General features: G+C 37.0%; 1 protein-coding gene across 2 annotated transcripts; it reads left to right on the top strand.

The window, feature by feature from the left end:
* The first annotated feature begins 133 nt into the window (after positions 1 to 133).
* Positions 134 to 23,747, top strand: LOC148128070 (acyl-CoA (8-3)-desaturase-like). Of its 2 annotated transcripts, XM_087920855.1 has the most exons (12): positions 134 to 390; positions 5,997 to 6,107; positions 11,212 to 11,409; positions 12,065 to 12,166; positions 15,643 to 15,771; positions 17,368 to 17,428; positions 18,758 to 18,831; positions 19,939 to 20,036; positions 21,394 to 21,490; positions 22,326 to 22,405; positions 22,522 to 22,647; positions 23,432 to 23,747. In XM_087920855.1, the coding sequence occupies exons 1-12, from the start codon at positions 148 to 150 to the stop codon at positions 23,538 to 23,540; spliced, it is 1,428 nt and encodes a 475-aa protein (XP_087776981.1). In that variant the 5' UTR covers positions 134 to 147; the 3' UTR covers positions 23,541 to 23,747. The 2 variants fall into 2 exon arrangements, with proteins under 2 accessions (XP_087776981.1, XP_087776982.1); XM_087920856.1 differs by lacking the exon at positions 11,212 to 11,409.
* Positions 23,748 to 24,026: the final 279 nt, after the last annotated feature.

The following is a 24,026-nucleotide window of genomic DNA, read 5'->3' as shown; positions in this document are numbered from 1 at the left end:
CCACGAGAGTAGCGGTAATGAAACTCTGTCGGCCAATCGAAGACGGAAAAGGGAAGAACCTCCCTCGCAGGGACTCGCCCAGTCCGCCTTCCAGATGGTGCTGAAAAGGACAGTGCCAAGTTCCTGAAGCCTCAGTCGGGGGAGAAGATGGCTTCCCAGCAAAGCGAAACTGAGATCAGGCGGAGGGGGGAGGCTGATACTGAGGCCGATCTGTCCTGCCCTTCGCGGTGGTTTACCTGGGAAGAGATCGGGCTGCGCACTGGCCAGGGAGACCCGCCACGGGACCGCTGGCTGGTGATTGACAGAAAAGTCTATGACATCAGCCGGTTCTACAGGAGGCACCCAGGGGGCTCTCGGACTATCGGCTGCTACGCAGGGCAGGACGCCACGGTAAGGCGGGCGGCAGATGACGAGGCGAAGACTCGGGGGTGGCCACCATTTCTTTCGCTTCTATAGGGTGTCACAGGGAATACCATAGCTTACACAATTCTGATATTTGTAGCTGTGGGCATGGCATTGAAATATTTTTTCCAATGCTTCTGTGGTAGCTCTTCTAAGTGTTAATTCAGAGGTCTCCAAACTTGGCAACTTTAAAACCTGTGGACTTCAACTCCCAAAATTATCCAGCCAGCAAAGCTGTATACTTAAAAACAAGATGCTTGCATATTTATATTCCTTGTTTGATTTCATATACAAACTGTCCTACAAAGTGTGCATGTGAAAAATGCGGTAAAGCTAATCAACTTGTGCAGGGAAGGTTAGGAGTTCAAGACTACGTAGGGGCAGATGTTTCTCTCTCCCTTGGGTGGAAAAAAAACTGCTGCTGCGAGCAAAGCTGGCTGGAGAATTCTGGGAGTTGAAATCCACAAGTCAAAGTTGCCAAGTTTGAGGATCCCTGTGCAGCTAGTCTGATTTATTGACTGCTTGTTCCTTTATTGTTCAGGGTTGATTCTAAAAGTCAGACACTATTTGTCATTTTCAGCATCTTCACTGACAAAGTCACTGTACATTACTCCAATTAGTTTGGTCTTCTTTATATGTAATTTTAATCCCATTTTCCACTGTGCTCCTTGACTTTCATTATTAAAACTTGCAGATTTTCTATATATTCAGCTTCAGGGTAGGGCTATCAGCATAATATAGGCCAGGGGTCGCTAACCTTTGGACCTCAGGGATCACCAAACTCATACTTTTAAATCCTAATATGAATTTTGACTGACGGTGGCTTGCTGACGTTGGGGGGAGGGGAAATCTGATCTAACCCCTCTCTCTCCCTCCTTCCCTCCCTCTTTCTCTTTCTCTCTCTCTCTCTCTCTCTCTCACACACACACACACACAAACACAGAGTGGCAGGGGTGGGATTCAAATTTCTTAACAACTGGTTCTGTGGGCATGGACTAATTTATGGGTGTGGCCTGGTGGTCATATGACTGGCTGGGCATGGCTTGTATGTAAATATTATAAATATTTAGGTAAATATTGAATTTTTTTAAAATAAAAAAATAGTAGCTGGAGTAGTGGCAACTTTTGGCAACTTTTACCCCAAATCAGGCAAAGCAGGCAGGCAGATTGAGTTGCTCATAGAATCATTCAGAGATCTATCCATCTGCCATCGGCTACCTGAGTCTGCCACATAAAATTTGCTTGCAGTGAGTCTGCACTGAATAATAGAAGCTTCAGTCATAAGGAAGGTTTGGCTCTGCAGAGCTGAAGATCTAAATACTAGCTATAAAGCAAGAAATGTAACGATTTCCTGCTCTCTAGCTAATCTAAATCTTTCAGCACAGCAGAACAGCTGATGGTTGGGATAAAAAAAGAGAAAAATAGCAACTTAGCAGACAAATTTGCCAGGTACGGCGTGAGTTGGCGGGGAGGGTTCCCACAGGTCATGTGGGTGGCGCAGCCTGGATTAATTGCTTTGCTTCTATCTCCTCCTGTGCCTGTTCTTCTACTTCCTCCTGTGCTTCCTCTTTAATGGCTATTCTGGGTTTACGCTTGACACCAGCCAATTTTAGCATAGTTTGGAATCTCTTGCTAATAAACTCAATCCCGTTATCAGTAAATAAAGTAATTACTTTACTCCTCATTTTTCTCTCAGCAAATCTTAGCCAGTTAAAGAAATGTTGGAATTTTTCTGTTTTGTTTTTCATGAGATAGCAGAAACCGTCTCGTGAGTAATGGTCCATTATACTCAAAACACCTCCCCAACTGGGTTTCTTAGGACCAATCATGTCAGCAAAAACAACCTCTAAAGGTTCTTTGGTCTTAAACCCATTCAGTCTGTTTGCTGGAATAACCTTGCTTTTCTCTTGGCTACAGGCATTACAGTTTAAGTACTTACTACAGGGTTTTAATTTTACTCCCTCTGACAATTCAACAGTTTGTTTGAGCATTTTGAAATTAATGTGCCCCAGATGTCTATGCAGTAAATGTATATATTCATCATGTGGCTTAACATTGTTATAAACCGAGTTATCCATCTTCAACTGATCATCATGTATCACATATAAATCATTCTCTAAAGTAGCAGTAACACTCTTACCCTCTTTCTCTATTATACAGTTATCTCCTCTAAAGGTTACTATATAACCAATATTAACTAAAGCCCGTATTGATAACAAATTAAATTTCAAGTTAGGTACATATAACATAGTTAAATGCTCATTTATACAAGAACAATATGCAGTACCTTCACCAGACGCTTTCATCTTCCATCCATTTGCCAATGATACATGTTGCTTACTTGTGGACATCGTTACAAACCTCTCTCTATTTTTAGTAATGCACTGTGATGCTCCACTATCAACAACGCACAAAACATGGTTTACAGTTGAATTGCTAGACATAGCTAAACTAACATTCTTCTTAGCCTTCTGGTGATTACTAGTATTCTGTTGTTTTCCCTTCTTACAGAATCTAGCTATATGTCCCCTAGCCCCACAAGAAAAACATTTCCTAAGAGTATAGGCAGTTGAACACAAATCCTCTTCTTGTGGTTGTTCCTTCCTCAGTTGGTCCCTATCCAGTCGTCTTCTTGCTTCTTCTAACAACCTTCCGGTTATGTCAGTCAATGTCAGTTTATCTCTGGTCAGGGCTTCCAGTGAAGATACGTAATCATCATAACTTCCATCCAATGAGGAAAAAATGAGGTAAACCCAATGCAGCTCTGAAAATATCACTTCCTTTTCATGTAGCTCTTGAAAAGTTCTTTTCATGAAGTTCAAATGACCTAACATATCTCTACCTTTCAGAAGACGTGCTCTAAACAGTTTACGTGTAAGATGTATGTGTGCACCTACACTGTCACGAACATAAATCCTCTTCAAATTCTCCCAACACCTAGCAGCAGACTCTTCTCCATGAATATGGACTAGCTGCTGGTCACTCAGTGTTAGTCCAATTATACAAAGAGCTCGTTCGTTGTTTCGTTTAAAGTCAGCTAACTTCTTGGCATCGTCCTCATCATCTGGATCCCAAGCATTTACATCTGGTGGATCTTGAACTACAGTCCATAATCCTTCTCTATGCAGAAGTAGACTGCACTTCATAGACAAGGAAACATAGTTTGTTCCATCCAACCGGGTTATCAGTGATAGACTTGTTGATTGGTCTTGTGCCATCTTTACCAGGATAGTAACCCACAATTAAACAATAAACAGCTGTCTGTATACGGTACTGTGTATTCACACTAACTCTCAGTTATCTGAGCCTGGTATGGCCTGGGCCCATAACCAGTGTTGAGGTAATTCCCCTTTAGGAGAATGAGTGCACACAGGGAGACGTAATTATAGTGGTGAAGAAAAACAAACCACCAGCACACAGATACACTGTATAGTAAAAATGTAGGTTTTTACTTCCAATAAACATTTAAGCAAAGTTCAACAAATAGTCCAAGTCATTCACAGTTAAAGCAGTCAGTTTTCAGTCCAGGGATAATCCAATAAGAAAGTCCAGTATCAAAACAGTTCAGTAATAGACTCACATTAATCCAAGACTAATGATGATCAGCAACCGTCAATAGGGAAATGCAGGAATGGCAACACTCTCCAGAACAGGACAGGACAACCCAGGTTTCTGGTTCCATCTTATGGCCATTTGAGGAACCACACCCAATTACAATTTTAGCATTCTCTTAAAGAGACAGCATTAAAATGTCTATCCTGGTTTATATATTTTCCAACCCAACTGTTAGGTGACTTACATTCCTAACAGCAACAAAATGTCTCAGATTAACAAAGTTTGATCCAGTTGCCATGATTCCACCTTTAGACACCTTTGAGTCTTTATTGACATTAAAAAATGGAAAGGAAAAAAAGAAAAAGGGAAAGAAGTAGAATAAATAAAAAGAAAAGTAATATATAAAGAAGTGACTTCCAGTCTTCAGCATGCCAAGAAAAAGAAATTTGATAATTCATTACCTGCTGTTGTGATTCGCCGACAGCAGGTGCGGATGGCTGAGGTCTCGGAGAAGGAGGACTCAGATGAGGGGCCTGCGTGTGGTGCAGGGATGGGACCATCAGGGAGTGGAATACTACCTTCAGAGATTGTGGAGGCTGGCAGCAGTGATGAAGAGGTTCCTGAGGAGCCTGTGCCCAGTGCGCCTGCACGCAGGGCTGCTCGAAGGAAAGAGCAGCTGCTGCAGCAGCACGGGTGACTTGGGAGTAAGGCTGCAAGTAATGGCCCCTCCTTGAGGAGATAAAAGCCAGCTGAGAAACTGGAGTTCTTTGCAGGAAGCAAAGAAGTTTTTGCACTCAAGCCTTGTGGACGTTCGGAATATTTTGGTTGGTGTTTGGAGACTCTCTGTTTGAAATATTTCTTAGTAACTTTATCTAGTGTTCTTGGCAGCCTTGCACAACCTTGGCAAGGCTCGTTCTTATCAGAGATAATTGATTTGAAACAGCCTTTGAACCGTGAAGGAACGGATTTCATAAAAAATCATTAAAAGGTTTTTCTGTTACCTCTGTTTTGTATTTGTTTCCTTGGAACAAGCTTTGGGTCAGAACACCTGCTCTAAAGTTACAAATAAATATTTATCCTTCCCAAAACCCATCCTTCTATATGCATAACAATAAATGATCAACTTTTCAGTTCTGGTGTTAGCAAAAAACCCATAAAGAATTACCAGAGATTTATAAAAAGCATTTCTTATTTTAATCCTGATCAAAGAAAACAACTAACTCTCTTGATCTTTAATTCATTCAGATAACATCTTTCTTGTTGTATCAGAGGCTTCTTCAAGTCTTTAGCAGACCTCTTTTGTAAATCCACTGGCAAGTCATTATCCGGATCATTATTTTGATTTTTTTATATTTCTCCTTTATTTTCAAAGCCTTAAGCAGCTTCTTCCATGTCTTTTGTTTACTTGGTCTACATATTATATTTTGAAAAGTTGTACTTTGCTTTCTTTCAGTTTATACTTACTATAAATATCTTTAGAAAGAAGTATAGTTTTTCCTCAACTTTAAAATTAACTAAAAGTTAATGCAGAACTAAGCAAATTGTGCATGTTCCACCTATAAATAAATTGAAATGAGAGCAGAAAAGCAGGAATTCTATCTGCAGAGTAAAGCAGTAAAACTGGTTTATATTGCTGAGAAAAAATATTTATAAATACTACTTTTTAGAAAGAATTAAACAATTAAATTATGTGATTTATACATTTTTCTGTCTTTGATGTTTTCTGCAAAACACTGCAGTTTCTTTGTCATCTGTTGCTCCAGACTTTGCTTGAAGTCAAAATTATTTTCTGAATAATTATAGTTTAGAATTAATCATATCCCTTCAGAGCCAATTTCTTAAATAATAGTGCAGATGTCCCAGTATCTTGGGTCAAAACACCTCCTGGGAATTACTGTATGTCTGTCATGCTTTGAATTGGACCGAAGAAAGATAAGAATAAAATATTATCTATCAGCCTAAATATGTTTCTTCCAGATTGCCTTTAAGATGATTCTTATAGTATTTCATTATCTTTTGTCTTTCTGTTTTGTTTTTAGGATCCTTTTAGAGTCTTTCACCTTGACAAGACTCTAGTAAGGAAGCACATGGCATCGCTTTTGATTGGGGAATTGGCCCCTGATCAGCCCAGCATTGAGCCTGATAAAAATGTAAGTTTGGAGATAGAAAATTAAGATTGTGGTTTAATTTCAAAGTCTTAAATATTATAGGGCTTGACTCAGTGACCACCTTCATAATTGAAACTGTTCTGCTATTGAGGTCAACAAGAGGGATTTTTTAAGGTGCTTCTCGATCTTTCTGCATTGTCTTTGTACTTCACCCCAATCTATTTTATAACACTACTACAATGCTACATTTAAGTAAATGTTAATGAAATTGGAATACAGTACAAATATACTCTATATATGAATTTAATATGCACATTTATTACAATAAATATATAAATAAAAATAGTATTAAATAACACAATACTCAGTGGTTTTGTTTAAACTAGTAACCCTCCAACCATAGATTAGTATATACACTGGAAGAATTGGTGCTGCCTTGTGGACACTCAATCAGGCTGTACCAAACTTGTAATAATAATCACAAAACACAACTGGAGACAGTAAACAAGAGCTTTATTATTAAGCTTTTGCAAAAGGGAATTCTGCTCATAGCAGAAGACATTTTTCCCCAGGAAGGCTGGCATTTATATACAGTGTCTGCCCCTTTCCTGGGTTCACAATCTATCCCACTACATAATTCCCTACACCACACCCATAGCATACCACCTGTTTCCCTTTTCTTTGGACTCTACCCTTGTTCTCAGGGCTTCTTCCTATTATGTTCTTCTGGACACAATGGATCATTAAGCAGTTCCGTTCAGTTCAGAATGACCCTAACATCTCTTACATAGTCTTTAAGCCAAAATATACAACCCCCACTCCAGCCAAGGACATAATATTTTCACTTTACAAAACAAGAAGTTACAAAACATGATTTATTGGTTAGATACTGTTATAAAAGTCTAGAAATCATTCTAGATCAATAAACAAATCAACTCCTCTCTCTATAGGGCTATCTTCTAAACCAGTGGTAGTCAACCTGGTCCCTACCGCCCACTAGTGGGCGTTCCAGCTTTCATGGTGGGCGGTAGGGGTTTTCTCCCCTACTTTATAAATCACCATTACTGCGGAACCGGTGGGCGGTTAGAGAAAACTTTACTACTAACAGAGATACAAAAGTGGGCGGTAGGTATAAAAAGGTTGACTACCCCAGTCCTAAACCCTTCCATTTAATTCTACATAACCTGTGCTCTGACAGATACTCCATTGGATCTAAATTCCTATCTATTAAGAGAATTCAGTTCTCTTGGAATAACTACATCATAATGTTGGAAATGACTCCAAATAACAAAACGCAGATCGGTGAAAACACAGAGATTTTATTTGGAAGCTTATATCAAAGCTAACAAAAGAAAAAACAAAAAAGCTGTTTGCAAAGAGTGGTTAGATCTCAGCTTAACTTAACATGAAGTTTGAGCCAAGACCACACCTTGAGATTCCAAAGCATACTTTATATACAGTTCCATCTTGTCACCCAAGTTCCCTCCTTCTTGAGACTCATTCCCTTCCAATTTCAAACTCATTGGATTTGCCCTCAGGTGTTGCAGCTAATCCTAGCATGTCTCCAGGAATTATCTTCTTCCTTTATGTTCTCATCTGTACTCCTCCGTACCTCTTAGTTTGGCTGCCCACATGGCATCTTTCCTTAGCGTTAAGGAATGTAACATCTCCTCATCAGGGTCTCTTTCTAACTTCTGAATTTTTAAAAGCTCATCATATACTACCATTTTTCCAAACAGATTATAACAACCCCCCAAACATAATAATAATATAAAAGGCACATTATACATATGCCTTAAAAATATAAAAAGGCTTAACAATGGAACATGTCAAAAGTATAAAAGCAAAGCATGGGTATATAGGGAAATATATTTCATTTGATAACAGATTAACAGAATTGGAAGAGACCCTGTAAGGTCATCCAGTCCAACCCCCATTTGTGAAACCTTTAAGCATCTTATATACCATTTTATTTTTGAATTTACTTATTTCGAACAATAACAACATTAGTGAGCCACTGCTTGAATGCACAAAGGCCAACCACACACACTACCAGATCCATCAAAAATGCTACTGGTTTCTTCTTCCCAGTCTGTTTTAACTAGCAATCCTCTGGCCATGCCACCCTCCACTCCTCTCAAGAGAATTTTAACTTTCTCTGTAACATCAACAAATACTGTCATGTCCTCAGTTAAAGAGAATCATATATCCACATTTTACTGCTGCCATCCTGGCTTCTGAACTATCGCCTCAAGCTTCAGAGTACTACAAAGCTTCTAATTTAAGGCATGCAATGCACAAGTCCATCTCAAAATACTGTACTTTCTAGCTAGCCAGACCAAAAGTCCAGCTCTTCCTTGAGAAGCAATCCCTTCCCCAAGGAAATATCCACTAGGCCAGCAGCTATCTTTTGCCTTCCCACTTCTGGGCTAAAATCCTCAAAAACCTTCCCTTATCCGGGTTATACTAGTCTCAAAATAGTATAAATATTTATCCCTCTGGCTACATATTGTAATTCCTAATTCCTCTCTATTTTCTTTCTTTTTTTTTACAAACAAAACAATATTCCATAGCAGGTATTCAAAATGCACACACATAAAAGGTATAAAAAAACCCAATCTCAGAAATAAAGCAACCATCCAATTCAGGTATTTTGGGTCACTGCTCTGAAATATATTTGAACCAAACTAAAATCAAAATCACACTTCAGAGCAGGAAAGAAAACATACCATGTAGATTCGGATTTAGCAATGCTCCTCCCTCTCAGGCAGAGAAAAGAAAAGAAATGTTTAAACGAGCAGCAGACAAGCCTCATCCCACCCTTTCCTACTTCTTTCTTTCAAAGCAAAAAGTCCTTTCTGAATGAGCTGACAGAAGGGGGGTGGGGTAGAGGGAGGGGAAATATTCCACCTACACAAACTCCATTCCTCTTAACAAAATACTTTTCCATTTCCCTATCTCTAGCTTTAGTAAATCACACACATTTCCCATAGATATCTTTCCCACCATGGGGTATTTATCATAACAATTTGCCCTAATCACAAAAACAGCATTGAAACCTTGCCACTTTTCAGCACAAAGGAACACCCTGCTTTATGAGCCTCGGGGCTTATCACACACTCACATTTGTACAGCAATCAGACTTTTCTTTTGAACTAATATCACATACATAAAGTTCCATTTTTCTATTTAAAACAATCATCATAATTATTTCAGGGAACTTTTCACAAGGCAATAAGCTCAATTTCTTAAACAACAATTTGTGTACTATTATCACATCCTCCCAGAAGATTTTGGGAAATAATTACACATAGATACTTTCATGCAAACATATCACTATGAGCATCCATAGCCCATTCTTCAGGCACTGGGAAAGGGAGTGGCTTTAGTCAAAATGTAATTTTGGGCCCTAACCACTACCCATTTTTCCACAGCTCCAAATTCAAGCCAATAACATATCACAATCATTTCAATCTCATTTACTTCACATTATTATTATTAGATATAATAATAGAAACACATTAATCACAACACGTTAATCAAAGGCAAAATATCTATGTCTTCCCATTTAGACAAGCCTCTTACTACCTTCTAAAACCCAGGTGGGAAGAATATAATAAACATTTTTAGGACTGAAAAATGCTCAAGATTGATCTCAAGATCAAATTGTAGTTTCTTTCTAATTGTTTTCATAAATGTCTCATGTTTACTCAAAATTGCACACAGTGTTCTTAATTTTCATTAATCACAGGAGTTTTACTACCTGTCTCTAAGCATTGTCACTTCCTTCTAATGACATAATAACCTCCCCAGAGGGGAAGAGGGGGACTAAAAGGAATTTCTTTTTCAGGATCCTTAACAAAAATTCAGTTTCAGGGCCCCGTATTCCACCCAAGACTTTTACTCCCTCCTTTAACTGTTTCCTTTCACAGAAGCCACTCTACACTTCCAAAAGAAAGGAAGTCTCAGTCATGCGCACATCACCGTCAATTGTTCAAGGAGGGACAGATCACCCAGTCTGTCTAACTAAGTACCCTTTATGTACTAGTAGTCACCCGGGCACCGGTGTTCTCTCCGCTTGGGCTACTTCCTCATTCAGCTCCTTGTTTAGGGTCACCAGCAGTTCATTTGAAGAGCAAATCCACAATCCACCTCCAGAGAAGGAGAGCTCTCTCACAGCAGCTGCGGAAATCAGGGTGGGTGTCCCCCCCAGATAGCTCACCTCCACCAGCAGCAAATTGGACGTCTTCGAGTGCCTGTTCATGCGCCAATTGTGATAATAATCACAAAACACAACTAGAGACAGTAAACAAGAGCTTTATTATTAAGATTTTGCAAAAGGGAATTCTGCTCGTAGCAGAAGACATTTTTCCCCAGGAAAAGGCTGGCATTTATATACAGTGTCTGCCCCTTTTCTGGGTTCTGAACACAATGGATCATTTACCAGTTCCGTTGAGTTCAGAATGACCCTAGCATCTCTTACATTAGTCTTTAAGCCAAAATATACAACCCTCACTCCAGCCAAGGACATAATATTTTCACTTTACAGAACAAGAAGTTACCAAACATGATTTATTTGTTAGATACTGTTATATAAAAGTCCAGAAATCATTCTAGAAGGTCACATCATGAACATAAATGGAGTACCTTCTGTTCTATACTTCTCAGGTGTAACTTGCAATTCATATAAGTATTGCAAAACTATACCGAGCTATACTATAAAATCATCTTCAGTCATACCAATTATTTCTCTCTTTCTCTCTGTCTTTGTCTCTGTCTCTGTGTCAGTCAGTTTCCCCATTGGTACTTTTTGCCAAGATTGTTAAATCCAGATAGATCTTGATTTCTAGTATCCCAAACATGAGTTGTAAGTTGTGTAGCAGTCACTAAGAAGAAAAGTAGTTTATTTATGCAACAATTTTTCATCTGTTTTCTTCCACATTTAATATTTTTGAAAGAATATTTATCAATTTCTGGGGTCACACGCTTTCCTCTTCATTTCCCTATAAAATTTTGGAAGGAAAAGGATAGTTTAGAGGGCAATTCCACCAAGTGTTCTTGCACTTAACTGTTGATTCCACCAGCTAGCTATGCTGTATCCATAAAGTCAAAACTCCTCCAATTTTTTTGAATTTTCCCTCCATAGAAATTATTAGTAGAAGATTTTCGTGAGCTGCTGTCCACAGTTAAAAAGATGGGACTCTTCAAGCCAAACCAATTCTTCTTTTTCCTGACCTTACTGCATATTTTACTGCTGGATGCTGCTGGCTGGTTTGTGTTGTGGTATTTTGGGATATCTATGAACTCTTTTCTTATTGCCACAGTGTTGCTGACCTTTGCTCAGGTAATATTCTTGCCTTTATTTTTAGGCAAAATTGCATTTTCCATTAGATGGGCTTTTAGCCAAATTAAAATAATTTCTTTATAAGAAAAACAACCCATATTCAATTGCCATGGGCCTTGAGAAGATTGCATTCAATTGTTTGGAGAAATAAGGGTGGAAGAAGACTAAGCAATTCAGTTAGATAAAAAGGCCACTTCTGTTTTGCCCAGGATATTGGAGGCTTTTAAGAATAGTCTGGACATTTATCTTAGAAGACATGCAAGGTCCCTTCCAACTCTGTTATTCTATGTTCTATGATGCCATGTCATCTTACATATCAAACCTCCCATTCTGAAGGATAGTAAGTAGTGAAACGAGAATAGAGCATTACAAAGCAACTATGTCTTCTCACTGTCTATCACAAAATATCAGATAAATTTGTGGAAGATATCTGTGGTTATATTGTAGAATTGCTTTCTTGTGCATATTCTGTTTGGAAAGTTGCTCTGGGTGGCTGCCCCTTTGATTGAATTTAAAAAAAAATCCTAGAATGAATGAACCTGTATTTTATCTATCCCAGCAGTTCTTGCATAACTGTTACAGATACCATTGGATATAAGTTGTAGGAGTGACACAAAAGGTGGTCCTTCTGTTGTGAATCACCCTTTTCTTTTAGTCTCAAGCAGGCTGGCTACAACATGATTTGGGACATCTTTCAGTCTTCAGTAAGCCAAAATGGAACCATCTTTTTCAGGAATTTGTGATGTGCCATTTAAAGGTAAGTAAGGTATATTATTCTTAGAATGTTCCACAGAATTGAAGGGAAAGAATATGGAATATTGCAAATATACATGAAAAAGTTTCATGAGTAAATATCAAGTGTGTTGTGTTATTTATAACAGAGATGTCAAATGGGATTCTCATTTTCACATTCCCATACAAAGAATACAAAAGTTCTCTGATGTTAAATTGAACGATTTGTTTGTCTATGTCATTATTAACTGCAGACCAAGAATGGAATTTCATTTGTAATAAACAAGATGTATGTGTAAATTAACCAAAAGTGAATCCCAATTTAAGATCAGAAGATGGCAAGACCTGTTTCATATAGGAGATCTGAGATCAAGTTCATGTTAAATAAATTCAAGAAAGTTGTGTTTTTGACTTGAATGGGAAGGCATCAAAATGCCTATAACTGTTTCATTTGGGGTACAGAATAAAATGAAAATAACAGAGATAATAGACACCTTTGAGGGTATCAACACTGCAAAGTTTGAATGAAAAGACTGAAAGAATAGAATGGAATGGAATAGCATAGCATAGCATAGCATAGCATAGCACAGAATAGAATAGAATAGAATAACAGAGTTGGAAGGGACTTTGGAGGTCTTCTAGTCCAACCCCCTGCCTAGGCAGGAAACTCTACACCACTTCAGATAAATGGTTATCCAACATCTGTTTAAAAACTTCCAGTGTTGGAGCATTCACAACTTCTGAATGTGAAGCCATTCCACTGGTTTATTGTTCTCACTGTCAGGAAATTTTTCCTTAGTTCTAAGTCGTTTCTCTCCTTGTTTAGTTTCAACCCATTGCTTCTTGAATTCTGATATAATTCTGATATAAATTTTGAAACATTCCTCTTCTACTGTTTTAAGGCAGAAATAATAATGAAAAAGAGCAGCATAGTCTCTTAGTTGTCCAACAAAGAGTATATAGAGCAGTCATACTGAAGTAAAACGGAAAACACTTTAGTCAGATTTAACTAGAAAAAGCAGGTTATGTGCTATTGTGACTTTAAAAAAAAGACTGAAGAATGTTTCTGTATGAGAAGGAGAATCAAAGTTGGGGGAGCGGGGAGCCAAGAGAGGAATCATCCTGGAGTAGTTAAGTTCCCACAAGCAGTCCAACTCCAGCTGTCCTTGAATTTAATTAACTCTTGTCCGGTGCCAATTTAGCATGGACCATAAGGTCAATTTGGCATGGGAAAAACAGTTAGTGTTTTAAAAGTAGACATTCCATAAGTTTCTAAATAATGTAATTGTTTTCAGATGTCACAGAGTTTTATATATTTAGATCCTTATACTGTCCACCCAACCAAAGGTGCTGTATATGTATATTCTAAGGATGCCAAAATTGGAAAATTGACCCCAATTATTAGCTTTCAGTATTTAGTACTTGACAATAGTTCCAGATTCTAAAAACTGAATCCTACCTTCATTAATTACAAATAGGATTTTCTGTAAAGATATTCTCAGAACTCCATAGAAATGTAAAGAAGGAATCTATTTTCTGAAAATAGTTTCCAGATTTTAAAACTGGAATTCCTCTCAGAATATAAATTTATTTGGTAATAACATACATTTTGAGAGCATTCACCTTTTCCCTAAAGAGTAAGGTTTATGTCAACTCATAAAATATTTCTATGGTCTTTTTAGAGTTGCCAACATAAAGGGAAGGAGGAGCAGTGCAACAACTTGCAAAACCAAAACTGTATTCCATAAATGTTTTCAAAGATAGTAACTAGGTGATTGAAGTTTCTGCTGCACAAAATTCTAACTGGAGAGCATGATTGATGACTGTTGGCTATGGATATGTCCCACTGGAGAATATGAATTACGATACACCCAGGGGGTGGGGGAAAACTAGGGTCAAGGGCGACAATGAATTAAGTGTCTCAGAGTCAGCTACACCCAGGCAGTGCCGGCATGTTAACTCCCAATAAATCCTTTTGAAGTTTTGGAAGTTTGGCTCAAGATTCATGATTTAAATGGGGGTAACTGCCAGAATCCTGACAGTTGATCCGCATTTATTGATAACTGAAGAAACACCCCTCCCACAATTTTATTTAAATTACATGTTGTATCCTTTGGTATATACATATGCTAAATAGTTAATGGATTCAGTGCAAATATGGAATTGATATTTAGTGAATGGCTAACCCAATTTTTACTTATTAGCATCAAGATGGATTTGGAATATCATAGAATATTCTGTTGTTTTGCATCAATACTAAAATAATAGAATGAGGTTTAGAAATAAAAGAATATGGGCATTTGTATTCAACTGAGTTATGTTGCACTCCATAGATATTTCTAGGTTGTCTAATAGCACAAACCAATAATTACATTATTAAATATTGATTGAAGTATTATTTAATGTAGACATTAAAAAGCAAGGGTGAAACTGGATATCTGTGTCTGGTTTCTCTAAATAGTCAAGAAGTGGGGGGGAAACATCATTAAAATTTATTTTAGAAGTAGATATAATATTCTTAATCCATTTTATGAATTCCAAGGGATTTCCAAATCTATTAATATAATAAACATGCATTCTTTGTGTATTTTATCCAAAGTTTTCAGCATCTAATAATGAGATTACTAGTTGATCTTTATTTTAAGTCTATTATACCTACAATGAATCGTATATTATCTGTTGCATGCCTAGTTTTTTTCACCCTGCTTGATCATTGTTAAATGGTATCACTTTGCTATAATCTATTTCCTAACACTGGTATTAAAATCTTTGTATCAACATTATCAGTGAAATTAGATGAGCATACCAGGTGTTATTTTCACCTGCTTTTGGTACAACTTTAAGCCTGATTAAATGCCATTGATAAAATTCCCTGATCAATGAGCCTGATTAAATGCCAGTGACAAAGGAAGGAAAATACAGGACCCAAAGCTAACAGGTACTGTACTACAGATGAGTCAAAGAAAAACAAGAATAAAATGGTATGCAGGCAAGAAAAAGCAAGACTCATTAAAAGAGAGACCAAGCAGAATAAAGTTAGGTCTCTACTTTGTTTTATGTTTCTCCCCAGGTGAATCTCTCTAAATAGACAAATAGCAGAGCAGCACCTCTTCCATGCTTTGACAGGCAGGGTTTTGAAAGGTGATAAAACTCATTTGCCACCTACTCATGTTAATATCAGAGAACTCATTACAATACTCAAATTCCCCCCAGTTTTGTCCATGTATGCAATGAATGCTTGAGATTCTTCAAAGCTAGAAAAGTGCACTTAATCTTCAAACTGTTTTGTTGAAGATTGAAGATTGATTTTGAAGAATTGTTTCTCTCCAAGATAATTTAGAGTCAGCTGATTCAACACCTCAAACTTATTTTATGAATCTGATCCAAAGGTTCAATGGAATCTCCTCTATATTACCTCTTCCAAGCAAAATACTGTTGTAGTAAATAGTCAAGCAATCTTTTAAAAGAATCTGAATGTTTTCTTTCACTCTTCCTCTGCAGGGACTTTCAGCTAATTGGTGGACTTTGCACCATTCCCAGCATCATGCTAAACCCAACTGTTTCCAGAAGGACCCAGATGTTTCATTTCATCCCATTATGTTCTCATTAGGGGAACCTCTTTCTTTGGAGGTAAGAAGCAACTGCTTAGATGACAACAGAGTTTACTGAATCCTGGCCACTCTCCTTTCAGATCAGTGTTCAGAACAGAAATTGTTAAGGCACTTGATTGTCAATGTTTAGCATTGAACATAGCATAATACTTCTAGATTTATTATTTATGTTCATTAGCAGTGTTTGATAAAACAGATCTCATAGAGTTAGTAGATTAGTAGGGCTGGACAAAAGGTTCACCCAAGGTGGCCACAACAAAAGTGTATTTCCCTATATGGACCCCTCCTTTCTAAGGGCAAGTTCAAGGTCACCCAGTTGGCTTTGTTCAAGGAGAGTCTAGAACTCACAATCTTGCAATCTAGTCTAGCCTTAACTGCTACACCAAACTGGTTCTCCTGTTGTAGCTCATAGCTAATATTATGAATTGGACTACTGGGTGAATTATCTCACTGGATTGATTTAACAATCATGTACAAAAGCATTCTGAGGAAAGCAGCAATTTTTTATGGCCATGAGTGTAATCCTAAGAAGGTGTGTTAGGGAGGCAAAGTAACAGATTGTCTGCCTGTCCAAAAACCCTGGCAGCTCAGATAGGATAGAAGATGGAGTGGGGTATGGAGTTTAAGCATCTATTTGTTTGTTCCTGTTGGCTCCTTCTCTTGTTAATGTTATGAATTGAGCTGACTATCATGTGAATTATCTCAGTGGATTGTTTCAGATTTGATAAGCATATTCTGCCTTGGCTCTTTTTTAAAACAAAGAAAATATAGAATTACTTATGCCCCACAAGCAGAAATAGAAAATGTTTTATCTCTGATGGTTGAGGATGTGGCAGTCGGTAAAAATCTCAAAATGAAGAAGCTGCCTCTTTAGCTGAGATTCTGGATTCCCTTTTTGTTGTTAATTCACCCCTACTTAGACCAGTCAGGACATTAATTGTGGCAGCTATAGGGTGTTGTGGCTGAAGAGCTGATATTGAGACAATGGAGCACTTTGAACCCAGCAGATCCAAGTCCAGGTCCCAGAATGCTTTCCTTTAGAGCTTTCAGCTAATGGAAATCCTAGTATAATAGAATAGAATAGAATTCTTTACTGGCCAAGTGTGATTGGACACACAAGGTAGATTGTCTTAGTGCAAATGCTCTCAGTGTACATAAAAGAAAAGATACATTCATCAAGAGTCAAGAATCATCAGGTACAAAATTTAATAATAGTCATGGGGTACAATAAGCAATCAAATCATACTAGGAAACATTTATCCAGTAAAAGTTTATCTAGTGTTTCTGCTATCCTGGCTAAATATATATATATATCTAAGTTTAAGAATGCTCTTTCCGTATTTATATTGCAGGATTTAGTTGAAAAGCTATCTCGCCCTGCCATGTGTTTCTTCATATGAAACTTTGAAAATAAAGACTGTAATCTACTTTAACTACCACAATTACAGTCTATTATTGTGACAGCTGTGTAGATCTCACCTTTTTTGGTGCTTTTTTCCTGCCTGAGTATTTATTTTACGGAGAAGATGAAAAGGATGTTATAGAAATGGAGTCTTAAATTATAATTACCGAGTGAAAATTATTTGTTTTTTCCATGACTTAATTTCTTTTACAGTTGGGTTTGCAGAAAAAGAAACATATGCCTTATAACTATCAGCACAAGTATTTTTTCTTCAGTGAGTATCTTGTTTTTTTCCCTACCTCCTGAAGTGCAAATGACCTTTTTCTTGTGTAAAAAAACAACAACTTTCACAAAAAAGCTCTGGATCATCTTTGGATTCTTATCTTTTCTACCATGAGCTCATGGACAGATTACAGATGTATTCTACATAATGCCCAGGACAGTGCAGATTAATAACAACTCTATTAGTAATAATAAGATAAAGAGGAGGAGGAGGGAAGAACAGGAACACTGGCAGCAACTGCAGAACATCGCAGAGAATAAGGATTCTGAACAAGTTTTTTTTAAAAAATATCTTCCTATAAGGGTTAGGTAGATATTTTATCTTGAAAGAAACCCAAGATATAAAAGCTAAATATGAAACTTACAAGTTTAAATGTGTTTTCTATTGCCTCTACTTTATATTTTGTTTCTATCGCTATTTCTGTATTGCTAACATTAATTACAGCTATTATAATAATTACAATTATTATATTCTATTACAATACCATGTTCTGTGGTACTCTTATATAATAATATTTTCTTCTTACAAACTGTTACAAACTGTTCTCCCTTAATTCCTCTCTCTGGAATTTCTTCTCCCTTTCTTCTCTATTATTGGCCAGCAAGTAGAGTACTTGCAACTTTCCTGGTTGTGTCTCTATGCTTCTTTTCCACTGCCTGGACTATTAACCTCTCCCTACTTTTGAAGGAAAAATGTCTTTTATTTGGGTGATTCCAATAGAAGAGAATATTTGGAGCTCAGGGTGGAAGTGTGAGATTCTTGGTGCTCCCTGAAGTCGGTAGTTTATTGGTAGACATTTCATTACCCAATTAGGTAACATCATTGGTGCTAGGAGGGTTTGGTCTCTTTGTATATACGTGTAGCTTGCCTATCTCTAGTTTTAGGTTTTATATTGCTGTAAATCACCCAGAATTGTGTTTTACAAAATGGGCAATTTTACGAGATGTCTCTTATAAATGAATAAACACTTGAAAGCTGGTCTCACTGGATTTACCAGGGCTTTCTTCTAAATATACCTGAATAGATTAAGATAGTATTGTCCACTTATCACCAGGAATAACAGAGCTTCCTTTAGCTCATTCAAGTGGGTTTTAGTCAATCGGTTCTACTGGAGCCAACACAAATAGTTGCACAATTCAGGCAGTGTCTGCCATGGACGAAGTTTTGGGGTTGACTTACTTTTGATGATGAAATTCTCAAGTACAGTTATAATTATTAAATAAAATGTTAAATACAAAACATTTGAGGAGTGTGGTTGATGCTTTCTTTATGTTTAGAAAGGACAGTTAATGGCTATATGCATCTTGTTTCCTTCTACAGCATTGCCACTGATTGTAATGCCAACTTTTCAAGTTTACTCATTTTACTTTATATTCCAACGCAAACTCTGGAGGGTGAGTTCACAAATAATCCATAACAAATATTAAAATATTGAAATTCTCCTCCCCCCATGACATGTTTCTAGGTTTAGAATTTTATTTCCTTAAGAGGGCATGAAAAGTCTAGACCATTTTAGGCGCCTATGAAAATTGGTATGGGGATATTGTTAATAGGAAAGTCAATGCCACACCAAATCTAAAGTGCTTCCAGATGAACTATTGCTGGCTATCAAAAGGCCTTTTATGAAGGAGGCATTTGATTTTAGTCTGGGAAAACAAACATGTAGAAGGCATGATGGGGAAACTTTAGAGGCAATTGGAGAAAGGCATCGGTTGAACTAAGAATGTACAAGAATTACAACCCAGTTTTCTCAAGTTGTGATTTTGAGGGCTTTGATTCAGAAATGATTCATGGTAGCTTAATACAACTATAAAGTTATGGTTCATCTTTCTTTTTTAAAAAAGATCTAGAGGGATTGGAAGTGGGGTTGGACTTAGGTTTTTCTAATAAAGAAGATGGCAGAAGAGACCTTTCCAGCCTTATTTAAAGTGGGGATCTGCCATACACTATTGTCAAGCACTCTAATTAAAAATGGCTGAAATTTTGTGGGATATTCAAAACTAACAAAATCTCTACATTCTTCTCACCTGATATATAAACATGTCAGTTACTGAAAACAATGTTTTTTATGAGCTCAAACAGATCCACATACACAACAACACTGGTGCTTACAAGCACACATGGTATCTTGTATTGATAATCACTATATAAAAAGTTTGTCTTCCGTGGTTAATTAAAAAAAACCTTATAAAAATGTGCAAAGAAACTTCTCTCCTCCATCACTTTCTGGAATGATGTGAGCTCAAAATATTGTAGTTTCTAAAAAACAATTCTCAGACTTATTTAGTATATTTTTCTGTGACTCTTTTCAATCAGTTAAATCTGTCAATCCATTAAAAAAGCTGCCAGGGTAAAAAATGGTTTTGTCAAAATGGACAGTAAATAGAGCAGAGTTTCCAGAAGATATACATCTGGTTCTCAGTAAGATTCCATGTAGGGTGTCTACTTGGAGCAAGGAGAGTTGCTATTCTAATTTCCATCCCTTTTCTTCTCTTCTGCAGGAAATAGCATGGACCATGGCATATTTTATTAGATTCTTTATTTCCTTCAACCCCATACTGGGATTCAAGGGTGTTTTGGGATACTTCGTTCTTATAAGGTACTGTTCATTATATGTACTATTTTATTTGTGTTTCACCATTTCTTCACAGACCCTGACTATTCTCTAGATTATCCTTTCCCCAAATTGCCCACTTCCCTATGTGTGGGATTCAACTGTACCATTGACAGTAATGGTTTTGTTGGCTGGGGAATTCTGGCAGTCGAGTTGAACGCCCAGGCTGCGGAAGGCTGTCTGAACTTACTCCAAAAAGTCGTCCTCATTTTCAGGACGCCCATTCTCATTTTTTTTTTTTTTCCTGTTGAGGGCTGTGCAACATGCATTCATCACTTACTGACTACAGCATATACCTTTTTACAATCTGAATATGTGAATCAGTGACCACATATATGCAAAGCATCAAAGAGGTTCTTCATTTTGACTGAACCTTAGATAAAGTGCCACTTCGATGTAACTCCATGAAGTGAAGCAGTCCTCAGTTCTAAGTGCCCTATTGAATTGCCTGTCTCACAGGACAGTGGTTTTCTACAGGTTTGAGTCAGTGGAAGTGGTGGGCACACTTGTGTGAGCAATGGATGAACATGTGCATGAGCTTGCTGGCTGCTTGTGCAGAACCACCCCTCTCTCCGTCCCTCTGCCACCTCACAAAGCTTGAAAGGTTGGGGAACTCTGAGCTAAAGATTAAGTAAAATGAAGGAATATAAAATTGGTTTATTTGATCAATGTTAAAATAAGATAAGTTATGCAATAAGTTATCCTTTTTGTACTGTCTGCTGACACAGGACTGAAAAAGACAATGCTTTATCGATTTATTTATTGATGATATGGGATGAAGAGATAAATTTTTGTAATTTTACAAAGGGTGAAGAGTTATTAAATTTTTTTATACTTTGTGATGAAGATTGAAAGTAACCTCTTTATATATTTCTTTCTTGCACTTTTTATTCTTTCTGTTCTCTTTTATTTCTTTAAGTTGAGTTTATACAGTCATTTAAAAATGATAAAGAGCATCATGAGGGGCTAGAGAGAGTAGCAAGCACAACCTCACCAATTTGTCTTGCTCTGAGAAGGTCACCCATTTGCCATTATACATCTATCCAAGCCACTGCGTAGTTTCCATTCTGGATCAGTTTCCATGGATTCTGGTCAACCTTCCAAGTATGTCCGTTGACTCAGAAAGATTGGGGCTCCTGATATTGGGTTTGGATCTGACTCATTGTCACTGGGGGGTTAGACGGGTATTGGTTCCCATAGAAAGGCATCATTAAGTCCAGTGAAAGACTTGCATTCTAAGCCTAACAAACAAACCAATACATTTTCCCCACTATTCTACTTAATGGCTTATTTGTGTAAATATAATTTCTCTTCCTGACTTTGCCTCATTTCTGTGTCTCAGTGTTCTTGAGAGTATCCTATTTACATGGATATCGCAGATGAGTCATATTCCTATGCACATTGATCATGATAAAAACATGGATTGGTTCTCTACACAGGTGAGAGACATCTCAAAGATAAAATTGATGGCTATACATGATTAAACGTTAGCTTGTCTGTGTAACTTTATTATATGACAATAATTCACAAATCCATAATAATCCAATTACCACAGCATCAACTATAATTTGCATATGTGAAAACTGAATTCCTTTTTGGAAGTTATTTTTACCTATTATTATTTCTTTTACAGTGCTTTTCCTGTCATAGAAAAGTTTGAAGGCTGTTTCGAAATACCATGCCATTTCTTTACAGATTATGAGTGCCCTCGCTTTTGTTTGGACTTTATAAAAATGGAAATGAGATGAGCGGAACAAACATTCTTTGCCCTCATTTTAAGATAATAGCACTAACTGAAAGAGAAACTGGCCAGTGTAGGAATCAGTTCATTCTTTTCCATTCCCAGCATCAGGTTTTCATCCAGATCAAGATATTCTTTTTAGAAAAAGGTTGCCTGTGAGTTCAAATCATACCAGACAACTTGGTGTAGTCTGGAATAAGTAAGGGAAGATTTGAATGTAACTGTTGAAAAGAAATGTTTCACAAAATGAAAAATAAACATATTACTAGAATTAAATTTTAATTCCCCATGTTTTCAGAATTGTACAATGGTGACTATCAGAGTTGATGCCAAATCAGTATTTAAATTTTACTATTAAGGTAATATAATTTAAGCTTTCCAAAATTCAACATATTTGTCTAGAAATACTAGTTATATACCAATACATATACACAAACATACATGAATATAAATAATGAACATTTGCTTGGAAATTGTTCTTCCTTCATTCACAGTATGTCTGGACTAAAACTTGTCCTTCTCTCTTCTCCCAGCTTCAGGCAACATGCAACGTGAATCAATCTTTTTTCAATGACTGGGTAACAGGGCACCTGAATTTTCAAATTGAGCACCAGTGAGTACCGATTTAGGGCAATAAGACAGATATCAGTGAGAAACTGATTCATAGTTCGAATAAGACAAAAAGATAGTAAAGGATCACAACTTCTTTGCCTTCCTTTCTGCCTATAGTCTCTTCCCTACGATGCCCCGGCACAACTTTTGGAAAGTGGCTCCTTTGGTGAAATCCATGTGTGCCAAACATGGTATTGAATATCAATCAAAACCCCTCTTCACTGGCTTTACTGACATTGTGCAGTAAGTATCAGATTGCAAAGATATCAAGTCAGAGGAGGGGTTGGGGATCTAAGAAACATACAATACATAAAGGTTAGCCAAACAGCAAATCAAATGAACGATTTGCATGGTTTTGCTCTTCAGGACACGGGAAAGGAGAATATGCAGTGATATAGACTTACTTATATATGTGTGAATATGTCAATTGAACATTACGTCCATTGGGTAGAGGCTTCAAAAGAGAGTATTAAACTGTTAATGAGAACAAAGATTTTAGACGTACAGGTGAAACTTGAAAAATAAGAATATCGTGCAAAAATTCATTTATTTCAGTAATGCAACTTAAAAGGTGAAACCAATATATGAGATAGACTCATTACATGCAAAGCAAGATAGTCCAAGCCGTGATGTGTCATAGTTGAGATGATTATGGCTTACAGCTCATGAAAACAATAGAAAACTATTTCCATATTGCTAGCATGAAAATTATATGTCCAGGTCTGAAGATAGGTAGACTCTATCCTCTACCACCATGTCCTTGCAATTTGTGTGCTTAGATAAAGTGCGATTTTATGATAATGCTATAAGTCCATAAAGCATCAATGCAAGCTAGAGATAAGTATCAAGATATGTCAAATACCTAAAAGGAGAAATATCACTCACTGAGAGATTTTTGTGCTGCTCTCTCTATCCTCGATGTACTACACTTGAGTTTACTTCTCCGCTTGAATCAGAGGCATGCTTTTTCTAAATAGGACTTAACTCTCATGGCAATGAAGAGAATCTTACTTTCTGTTATTTTCAGTTCCTTGAAGGTTGCAGGAGAAATCTGGTTCAAAGCATATCATGAACAGAAAACACTAAATCCTAAAATCTGCCTTCAACAAGGGAAGAAGGATGAAGAGGCAAGATAGATCTGAGATGGACTTCACAGGCTTCAGGCATAGAAAACCTAACATAATTTGTGAATGAAACAGAATGCTGGAGAACCTTTTGGCCTCAGCTCAACTTTTGGCATGTTTCCTAATGAATATAAAAAAGCATTGCAAGCAACATGTTTGTTTTCTGCTTCTGGGTCTTGGGTGTATCATAAATAAAGTTTCTCAATACTTTTCATTTAATTGCTTTGTTTCTGCTTTTTAAACTTGACCTTTGTTTTGCAATGGTCATGAAAATAAACTTAATAGCTATTGCAGTGGATTCTGGATTATGATATGAGATTAAATTGCATCAGCAAATACAAAAGGGCAACTAAGGAAACAATCCATATTTCTTCTACTTTGTTTTCAACATTTGGAGGTTCCATATTATTTACCTGATGTTTTTCTCACCCAGGGCTCCCAATACCAGGAGAAATCTAGTAATTCTTCCACATTCATTAATAATAATAGAAATGAAAA

The sequence above is a fragment of the Pseudonaja textilis genome, chromosome 1, assembly GCF_049901715.1.
Source record: "Pseudonaja textilis isolate UNSWEBS1 chromosome 1, rPseTex1.2, whole genome shotgun sequence".
Taxonomy (NCBI): domain Eukaryota; kingdom Metazoa; phylum Chordata; class Lepidosauria; order Squamata; family Elapidae; genus Pseudonaja; species Pseudonaja textilis.
This window is presented reverse-complemented; position numbering and strand designations above follow the sequence as displayed.

What these genes read in the sequence shown, in the direction of transcription:
- LOC148128070 (XM_087920855.1), top strand. Translation starts at nt 148, where the DNA reads ATGGCTTCCCAGCAAAGCGAAACTGAGATCAGGCGGAGGGGGGAGGCT. An exon ending in TTGTGATGTGCCATTTAAAG is followed by an intron (nt 12,167 to 15,642) that starts GTAAGTAAGGTA and finishes CTTCCTCTGCAG; the next exon opens with GGACTTTCAGCTAATTGGTG. An exon ending in TCCAACGCAAACTCTGGAGG is followed by an intron (nt 18,832 to 19,938) that starts GTGAGTTCACAA and finishes TCTCTTCTGCAG; the next exon opens with GAAATAGCATGGACCATGGC.